The sequence below is a fragment of the Oreochromis niloticus genome, linkage group LG20, assembly GCF_001858045.2.
Source record: "Oreochromis niloticus isolate F11D_XX linkage group LG20, O_niloticus_UMD_NMBU, whole genome shotgun sequence".
In the NCBI taxonomy this organism is placed as follows: domain Eukaryota; kingdom Metazoa; phylum Chordata; class Actinopteri; order Cichliformes; family Cichlidae; genus Oreochromis; species Oreochromis niloticus.
In genome coordinates this window covers 36,839,176-36,849,376 of record NC_031984.2, presented here as the reverse complement: position 1 = coordinate 36,849,376, position 10,201 = coordinate 36,839,176, and the positions used below count along the sequence as shown (strand labels likewise).

The 10,201-nt window shown below is 38.8% G+C and overlaps 1 protein-coding gene across 3 annotated transcripts; it reads left to right on the top strand.

Moving 5' to 3' along the window:
* The first annotated feature begins 3,005 nt into the window (after positions 1-3,005).
* si:dkey-16n15.6 (organic solute transporter subunit alpha) lies at positions 3,006-8,264 on the top strand. Of its 3 annotated transcripts, XM_025901875.1 has the most exons (8): positions 3,630-3,694; positions 3,804-3,883; positions 4,555-4,706; positions 4,841-4,914; positions 5,002-5,157; positions 5,479-5,590; positions 6,426-6,678; positions 7,187-8,264. In XM_025901875.1, the coding sequence occupies exons 2-8, from the start codon at positions 3,817-3,819 to the stop codon at positions 7,624-7,626; spliced, it is 1,254 nt and encodes a 417-aa protein (XP_025757660.1). In that variant the 5' UTR covers positions 3,630-3,694; positions 3,804-3,816; the 3' UTR covers positions 7,627-8,264. The 3 variants fall into 3 exon arrangements, with proteins under 3 accessions (XP_013122944.2, XP_025757661.1, XP_025757660.1); XM_013267490.3 differs by lacking the exon at positions 3,804-3,883 and having other exon boundaries at positions 3,006-3,694; XM_025901876.1 differs by having other exon boundaries at positions 3,607-3,883.
* Positions 8,265-10,201: the final 1,937 nt, after the last annotated feature.

The window sequence follows — 10,201 nt, the reverse complement described above, 5'->3', positions numbered from 1 at the left end:
TTTGTCATGTTTTCTTTTCTTTTTTTTTTCTTTTTTTTTTTTTTACTGCTGTTGTTTTTGTGTGTTTTTTATACATTTTTAAATAAATGCTAAATACAATAATTTTCAAAAAGCCTATATTTATTTAACATATTTATAATTTGGATCTTGTCTCACTCATTTAACTGAAAACAAGGTTCTCTGCTACTAGAGGTTCAGATAATTATCTGAAAATGAGCTGCTGTACATGCACCTTTACCTGAAATTTTACCGTACCAATCAAAAGCAGGTCCACCTTATGGACATAACAAACAATTCAGGATCATTTCCAGTATATTTAAAAGATAACAGGACATTAAGTCCATTATCTTTTTCACCATTTCCATAATTTACCAGTAGGACAAATTAGAAAATTTGTGAAAGTCCAAAATTTGTAAATCCTGTAAGTTACCTCCAGTTACTTCAGCTTTCTCCCATACCCAGTAATTCTTGTTAGACTAGTTGGTCATTCTCAATTGGTTGTTGGTGTGGGGTGGACATAAAGAGCTTAAAATGGTGGAGAAAAAAGTGCTTCGTGAATCGTTTGTGGTCAGTAAGACCAAAGGTGTTACTATGAATCACCAGTAAGGCAGCAAACAGCAGGCAGCTGCTCCAAGGGTGTGGAAAGTCCTATGCATCCTGTTGGATACTGCTGACCACTCCTCGCATCTGCAGAAACGTATGTTTTCTCTTTCATTTGACACTTGCAAAAGCAGATGACAATAATTTTCAAAGTTTGTGGTCTCTTTTCAGGTGTAAGAAAAAACCTGGTTGATTTATTTTTTGCATTATTATTCTAAAATGAAGAGTATAAATAAAACCTGTAATTATAGCTTTCATTTATTTCCTAGAGATTGTGCCCATGACAGATCCTAAGCAAAGGGTGAAAATAACATCCCCTTAGCATACAAAGTATATTCTACCCTTTAAAACTATCTAATGGTTAAGAATTGTTTCATTTAGTAGGGAGCTTTTATTGTGAAAGAAAGTGTTTTGATTGATGTTCCTGAGGTTGACCGGCCTGGATGATTATGAAAAGTGAGCTGGGGAGGCTTTGGGGTGAATGAAGGTAGCTGTTGCATCTATCTCCTTTGCCTTGGTAAACTGATTATTATTAATTATGCTCTGTTCAGTTGGTCTATCAGCTAATCACATTACTGTAATGTGAAGACTGAAGTAAAACCCACGGCTGATGTCACAAGGTAACATACAACTAAAACTTTCACTTTTTCCGTGTTTTTTGCTGGTAGCTTTGCCGCTGTTTTCTCAAGATGGTTTTTTGGAAACAAAATGCAGTTTTTAACAATTTGCCTAGGGTTAGTGAGGTTGATATTAGATGAAAAACAGCCCCAGTGGAGCTTCAGTTAAAATCTTTTCTATACCATATACACTCCCGATCAAAAGTTTAAGACCACTTAAAAAATGGCAAAAAATCATATTTTGCATGGTTGGATCTTAACAAGGTTCCAAGTAGAAATTCAGCATGCACCATGAAGAAATGGGAGTTTGATCATGCAATTTATTGAAAACAACGCTTAAACTGAAACAGGCTGTTTTACAGCTGATCAAAAGTTTAGGACCACACCTCCAAAAAACCCTTAAACCACCCAAAACAGAAATCAAAGTTCCAAACATGAACTCAGTCATGAGTAGCTCCACCGTTATTGTCGATCACTTCAAAAATTCATTGCGGCATGCTTGATGCAAGTGTTTCCATGAGGTGAGTGGGAGCATTTCTCCAAGTGGTGAAGAAGGCCGCACGAAGGACAACTACTGTCTGGAACTGTTTTCCGTTTTTGTAAACTTCCCTTGCCATTCATCCCCAAATGTTCTCAATTGGATCTCTCCCATTTGATCCTACAATCCAACTGCTATAGACAGAATGTGGACTTACTCACTGAACATAATGTGCCTCCACATGTTCAGCTTCCAGTGCACATGTTGCTGATAGCAGTGCAAACAGGCCTGACTGTGAAAGGCAGTCATGACAGGCCTTCTCTGGTCTCACCTTCCGGTGAAACCAGAGATTGTCTGTGAGGAGAGCCGTCAGCCATATCGTCTTGCAAATCAGTAGGAAACTGCTTATGGTTCTTGATGCTGACAGGGTGAGGAAACGGTTTTCCTGGCATGTCTTCCTCGCTTTGCAGCCCATGCCTAACATCCCCCGCTATATGGGACATTGCTTTTAATTTGGTGATGGTACTAGGGCTCACTCCAGATTATACTGCAACTTGGGTTTTGCGGAACACAAGAGTCAAGAGTTCTGACAAGAATCAATCGCAGTATAAGCTGTTTGGCATTGCACTTCCTGAGAGTCCTCAGGAAGTACAAGCTGAACTCCAACCTGCTGCTGACCTTCTACCGCTCGTCCATTGAGAGCCTGCTAACCTACTGCATCACGGTGTGGTACGGCAGCTGCACCAAGGCAGATAGTGTGAGGCTTCAGAGTGTGGTCAAGACAGCACAAAAGATCATCGGCTGCCCTCTCCCCTCCCTGTTGGACATTTATTCCTCCCGCTGCCTCAGCAGAGCAGCAAACATCATCAAGGACAGCTCCCACCCTGGCTTCAACATGTTCAGCCTGCTTCCCTCAGGGAAGCGCCACAGGTGCATCAACACAAAAACCCACAGACTCAAAAACAGTTTCTTCCCCAAAGCCATAACCACCCTGAACTCACACATGCACCGATAACACAGCCCCCCACTTCCCACTTCCTCTATGGACCACCACTATTTATACCAATTCTATGTGCAATAACTGTATATACATAACACTATTTATACCAATTCCATGTGCAATAACTCAACTGTACATACATAACACTATTCATTACATATTACTTACGGCTTGTAAATTGTACATTTTATATATATATACACATCTTCTTCCATATGTTAATACTGTCCATATGTATATAGCGCTGCAGAACTGTACCCCCCCCCAGCATGTTTACACTGAGTAGGAGATGCTCTGTATCTCATTGTACAACTGTATAGTGACAATAAAGGCATTCTATTCTATTCTATTCTATACAGCAAGTTTTTAATGGGCACATCCCACATACTCAACTCTGCTTCTCAACCCACAAATGCACTTTCTTAAAAATGTGGTACATTGTTACAACAGTGACATACTTGACCAAATACAAATTTCCCTACTTTTTAAACAAACTTTATATATAACTACTAGATAAAACACTTTTCAATGTGAATTATTTACATTAAGTCCATATTCTGGGACGTCATTTAAACAAGTTTTGATAAAAGTCTGCCAGATGCAGTTATTTCTCCTGGTCCCACAGATTTTACTGTGGGGCCAAGCTTTTTTGACTATGTGATTATTGTATGCTGTTTTTATTTCAGGGGTCAAGGTACTAGCTTTATCACTGCATGAGATATCCTTCAAATTGGGCCAGAATATTTAGGCTAAAAGTGACAAAAGTAGTCATATTTCACATTTAGCCACATGTTTATGAAAAATGTTGATTATTAAGAACTATTTGTTCTTCTCACATAAACTGTTGGCTGCTCAAGATGAACTTGGATCCCACACCTGTCCCCTACCTGTATCTATCAATGATTAACATCTTTAGTCAGACAGGAAGTGTTCGGGTCAACACGGAAAGGATAGGAGAGGCCTGGAAGTCTTTCTACATAAAACTACAGCTTCTGGAAGGTAAAGGTTTGTTGCTGTGATATTTGGTTGGCTATGGATTAAAAGAAGTAGCTGACTGGTGTAAATTATGCTATTTCCTATGTATTTGTTCTGGATGCGTGGTGAGTAGGATTATATAGAGAATGAGAAGTAGGGCCAACTGCAGCTGGATTGGGCCTGAGATCCCTCTGTCATCACAAATTTTTACTGGTAAGTACAATTGTCTACTTCCGCTGTAGCAGAATATTAAGGATTGCATTTATTATCACTCCTTGTTAATGCCCATTAAGTGAGATGGAGTGATAAACTATCTCAGTTTCAACTCTTTTTGGCATGAGCCGTAGCATTTTAGTTTAATATTTTAGTTATAATGCTCAAAAAAAGTTTAATGTGTATTCTTTTCTGATGTGTATACAGAGAAAAAATAGACTTTAATAAATATTATAAGAACTTTGTTGTTGCTTGTTAGAATTATTCGGCATTTTTAGCCATTGATAGATAGTTACAGAAATCTGTTAAAGAAATCGGCAACTGAGACGATGTACATTTTCATATTTTATGTACGTCTCCGTACTCAATGGTCGAAATGTTACATTACAAACATTCATTTTCTAAAAATGCGGAAAATTCTAGAAGACTGACAGAATGCATCCTGAATATTTTGCACAGCTGTAAGAGGGAAAAATATTCTCGCAGGACTTAATTATCATAAACTACGAATGATTGACTAGAGAGAATTCAAAGAACTAGATGTATAAGAAACGTCTAGTCTCAAAATGGAAGCTTGCAGTGTTGATTTCTCACCAGTTTCTGGCAGCGTTGTGTACTTTTTTTGTAAAAATTCTCTTGTGCCTTTGTGTGGTACTGTGTTTTTTTCTCAGCCATTAAAAATGAGCTGTGGCTCTTCCTCATCCCAGCCGGCCTGGCTGTCATTTTACTTGGTTTGTTTCTGGAAGAGGTTGGCTTCTTCTTGCGCAATATTTCCTCATTCAGACGTCGATATCTCTACCTTTGGATATTAGGAATGTATCCGGTAACTGCAGTCTTGCCTCACACACACACAAACACAGAGCTGCTTTTATGAACTGAGCTGAAATTGTATGCTGATTTGTCCCAGTCCAGCGTGCACTACAACTGAGTCTTACTGCTGTTTTCTGTTTCCTTTAGGTGTTTGCCTTCATGTCTCTGATAGCGCTGTATGTGCCCCGTTCCTCCTCTCTTTGTAACTTCATTGCTTCTCTGTAAGTTACCAAGAATGGACTGTAAAGATGCGCTGTGCTCACGGGTTGGTTGTATATATCCTGTCCAAATGTGTGTATTTGGTACAGGTATCACTCTATCACCTTGTTGAAATTCATGGGACTGATCACAGACTTCTTTGGAGGGAAAGTGCGTATGCTGGCTACGTTGTCTGGACAGCAGGTAACTCCAGATCCTTTTCCCTGCTGCTGCTGCTGCTGCCTCCCAATGGTGACCATCAACAGGTACACAGCGACAGCCACAAATCTGAGTAAAACACTGCCACTGCACGTAGAGTAAAATGATTAAGGTTTTATTAGGCACCGGGTATCATCTCGTGGACATTGTAGAGGTGGCATCTCAACAGATCATGTGTCACTAATGTCTGTAATGGCTTTTAGTACCTGTGTATGTTACCTGGATGGCAAATTGCACATATATTGTAAAGAACTGCACACACCTCCTGCATGTATGTCCTTTGTGTTGGTCTGGCTGGGTTGTGTAAAATGTGGTCGATACAATAGCAGACTGACATGTGAAAGTCTTGTCCCTTCTCTTGTGTGCAGCGGCAGCCGGGCCTGGATGATGGCTGCTGTCCTGCAGCTCTCTGTGGTCCGCAGCATCTTGTTCTTTGTGACTTTGGTGCTGTGGACAGATGAACAGTATGACTATGGTGATGTGAGTTGTTTATAATAATTTTGATCTATGCTTATTTTGCTAGTGAGGATAATTTCATGAAGCTCAAGCCAGCTGGTGTTCCTTTAATATAAGATATACCTTATTTATCCCAAAGCTGGGAAATTTGTTACAGCAATTGGGTTTAACACAACAAAGAAACAAAAGTAGCAATGATTTGTGGCTCAAATAAAATCAAATTAGACCAAGTAAATATTTTAATAAGGTACAAACTAATCTGGAATCCAAATAAATATAACAAAGATAAATCATTTTTATTCTTGTGTGAAGCATTTACTAACTCCTCCAGCAGTATTTCTATATTGTTTAAAAACACTGTCAGAGTTGTGTCAGTTCCCAATCTTGTGCAAGTATTTTTTTCTGAAAGTAACTTGTTTCAAGCTAGGTTCATATATACTAGAACAATCTTACCCATTATGGTTGTAGATGGTTACTGACTGTATCAAATGATTTGCAAATGTTTGCAAAAAGGCTTCTAAACTACACAGGCAGAAGGTCTTGGAGAACCTCATATGATCCACATTTCTGCAGAACCACTGCACATTTTATGCACTGATTGTTCATTTTTATAAAGGTGGTTTGAACACTATGAAGCTCTCTCTTTGCATCACACCCCAAATAGCTTTAAGTAGAGACTGTCTATGCAGTTATACTATGTTTAACATTTGAAGTACAATGAGTAGCCCTGCTAGTGGTCTTCCAGTCTTACATGTTCAGTCTATTTCAGATAACAAATCCTGAAATCATCTCATCTGAACTGCAGAGCACTGGATAGACTGAAGAATAAAGAGTGTAACTATCGTCTTATTTTTTCCAGGTGGATTCAGTTGACCCCAACTTGTATGTGAACAGCATCATAGGTGTGTCAACTTTCGTGTCCTTTTATGGCCACCTATTGTTTTACAAAGCAACAAAGAGTGCGTTACATGGCTATGGACTGAGAGCCAAGTTCATCTGTATCATCCTGGTGCTGGTCCTGTGTGGCCTGCAGAGTGGCATCTTAGAGACTATGGGGGCTCTGGAGGTTATCCCCTGCACACCACCTTTTTCTGTCTTGGCCCGGTCTCAGTGTAAGTGACAGCACATCTGGACTCCTCCAGTCTTTTGCCTCCCAATCTGGTTTTCCTAAAATAATTCTGCGGTTATTCTTGAAATGATCGGTCACAACATTTTTCAAAAAAATCTATCTTGAAAAGTATTAGATTTTATTTTCGCAGGGTACACCCTGGACAGATCACCAGCATGCAGAACAAGTCTTACACTAACTTGATGTGTCCTTGGCTGAGACAGAATTCTAGTGCAACTGTGCTTTGAGTTCTCATTAATACTAGATAAGCGCTCAATAATCTGATGTGAGCAAATAATAAGATTTAAGACTATAAACCGGAAATCCTTTCATCACTTTGCTAGAACTAAAGTTAGATTTCTTTGAGTTTGGTTATATTATTACATCGGCTATAGTTTTGAATGAAAACTCACACTGCCTCACAAAGATGGAAGTACTGTTGTTTCACCCAAAGCACTCTACACTGCCTGTTAAAATCAGTCCTGTATTGTGCGTTTCATTTCCAATCTTAGTGATCTACCACTACAGTGTGATTGTGGAGATGTTTTGCATTGGCCTGTATGCCCGCCACACATTCCGTAAGGTGGAGCCGAGTGAAATGGAGACGGAGGAGCTGCTTGATGTATGGAGAATGGAAAAGGCTGTCCAAACGGAAGAAATTCAGGCGATGCATCACAAAGCCAGCGTGCTATCAGAGGAGGCTCGGCCTGGTGGATGTCTCATCAACGCCTCCTATAGTCCCAGTTACAACAGTGACAGCGAAGACAGCCTGTGCAGGATAGAGCATGCACCTCTGGATGGTTTCCACTTTCCTCAGGCGAACGGTCAGCACTCAAAGAGTTCAGAGACAGTGGAGCCCAGGTGTGTGGATGAGCCCGGCGTAGCTCTGACACACATTACTGTCAGGGCTGATGTAAATGACCAGGATTCGAAAGATGTCACTGTGGTTTGACCAGTGGGATAGAAAACTTCATAAGATTAAGCTTGACTGCTGAAGATGCTAAAACTAGCCAGGAAAGGGCACTTTGAGCAAAATATACTGCTAAACACTTCAATTATACATCAGATCCTGATGAGCAAAATATCCAATTTAAACTTTGCTGAAGAATGTAACAAGTGACATAACATCAGTCAGTGGAAACCGAAATCATTAAGCCCTTGAGGGCTGGATTCAAGATCAGGTGAAAAATAAAAAAAATATTCCCTTAATTTGATGATATTTTGCAACATATTATTGGATATTCACAGCAAATATTCCGACTATTCTTTAAACATTGCGCCTCACCCCAAACTGCTCTCAAATGGTTATGAAGTGCTAGTTTTACCTTACGCACACTTTGCACTGCCCTTCCTTTTGTTCTACACATAACATTTTGATCATTTTAGTCATTTTTGGCTTTGCATGCTTATTCTGTTTCTGCAGTACTGTCTAAGCATGATACCAAGTAGTTTGCAGCTTTTTCCAATTTCTTGAATAATGGTTACTGGCAAACAGTTCGTAGGTACATTACCACCACACTGCATTACTAATGCATAACATCCTACCAGCCTAAACAGCCACATCAACTATTTACTTGAAGTTCATGACTACTGGAAAGTGATGACCATCCCTAGTACTGGCTTGGGTGTTTGTGGGATTGACCAATAAGACAAAAACTTACACATATAATTATCTCATTTAGGATAATTAGGAGACTGTGCAGAGATACTCATCTCATTTTAAATGTGGTCCAGAAACTTCTTATTCATGTGTTTTAGGTTTGGACTAACCAGGCTGGCTTTTAAAGGTCGCCAAAGATTATGTGCTTCTAAAAATCTTTAATATATATATTTTGTTCTCTCTATTGTTCTTATTATTACTACATATTATTACACTGTTGTACTTATTAATCCCATGCGTACTAATTGTTGTGACCTGAGGAAAATGAATGAAATAAATATAATGTTACAACATAATTGAAGCATTTTAAAGCACTTCAAACCCGTGCTCTTTAGAACTGTGTTTATATGTAGAGATTTGTTGCTTTTGTTTTTTATCTTTAATAAACTGAGTCTCTGAGTCTATAATTAAATGTGACATGTAGGATGATATACGTATAAATGTATGATATAGATAACCACAATAAAGCCCTGTCTAAATTCAATTCAAACTATCAACAAATTTAATATTTTTCTGTGGAAATAATTTGGTACATCAGGAGCTAGTAATGTACCAGTAAGTAGATGCACATTCTTGGAGGTGTGTATAGCTGTTCACCAGCTCGGGTACTTCTGTTTTCCTAACTTCAACTTGACCTCTAGAACCATCTTTAGCAGGAATAATTGGAAGTAATGGTTTTCTGTGCAACGTCATCAGTCTCTCACGTAATTGTGGAGGATCCTTGATTCACTCTTATTTATAGTGTTCCTTCAGTTAATTGAGGTTTGCAGCACTCTTTTATGCATAGCTCTCTGAACACCCCAGTGCACTCCAGTCAGGCTAAGGCCTGGACTTTGACTGGGCCAGCGCAAGACCAATTCTTTGCTGCTGTGCTCAGGATGATTGGGCTTCATCCACCCACAAATCTGTGTGTAAACAAGTGTGCACAAATACACCTCAGTTGTGTGATTCACCAGTTTTCTTAGCTGTCCTTGTTGACACTATATGAACAAATTTTCAGTTGTTGTGGACCATAATTATGAACACTGTTTGTGGGCTAGCTAAAGGTCCTGCTGCTGTATTTCACAGGAAGAGAAAAGAAAGAGAGCTAACTTGACTCAGAGATGGAGAAAGATGAGAAAGACAGGACAGGAGAGGAAGAGAAGAAGTAAGATTTGAAGGCAAGGACTGTTTAGTGGTGTTTGATATACTGTAAATGTAAGTCCTTGTGTTTTTAAATCAGATTGGGTCTCTACGTTGGGTCTTATTATGGATTTTCATAATGTAAAATGTGCTGCAAAACAAACTAGGGTAGATTAACTGTGTTATGTAAAGGCTGATTAAAAATACTGAGTTAGGTTACATAAAAGCTAGCAGAGGTGAATTTGAAGTTAAACTGAGGATACGCATTCACTGAATTCCACCAACTGTATATTGTCTAGTATGAAAAGAGCATAAACAGAATACTGTCAGTGTTGAATAAGGAAGTCAGCCAGGGCAACTCATGAAACATCTGCTGACATCTGGTTGAATTCAGCTGTTTACATCCACAAAGAGCAGCAGGACAATTGATCACAGCCTTTACACTAAGAACATCTACTGGACATCTCCATAGAAATTTTTGTTAGTTAGGATTCTTTTCTTTCTCAATTTATTTTCATTCTTTTTCTCTGCTCATATTCTACTTAACTGATTCAAGCTGAGTGCATTTATTAGAAATAAAATTTAGACTGAAATAAAGTTATATTCCCATCTACTGATATGATTACATTATTACATTAATATAGCACAGGGTTCAGCTTTGCATAAAAATTGGTGGTAGAAACGTTTTCCAAGGATCTACTTTTACTTTCTTACTTAAAGTACATTTCAGAGCATGTACTTTTTC

Coding starts and splice junctions, on each gene's coding strand:
- si:dkey-16n15.6 (XM_013267490.3), top strand. CDS start 3,553: ATGAACTTGGATCCCACACCTGTCCCCTACCTGTATCTATCAATGATT. Junction 4,707..4,840: donor GGATATTAGGAATGTATCCG/GTAACTGCAGTC, acceptor TGTTTCCTTTAG/GTGTTTGCCTTCATGTCTCT. Junction 5,591..6,425: donor AACAGTATGACTATGGTGAT/GTGAGTTGTTTA, acceptor TATTTTTTCCAG/GTGGATTCAGTTGACCCCAA.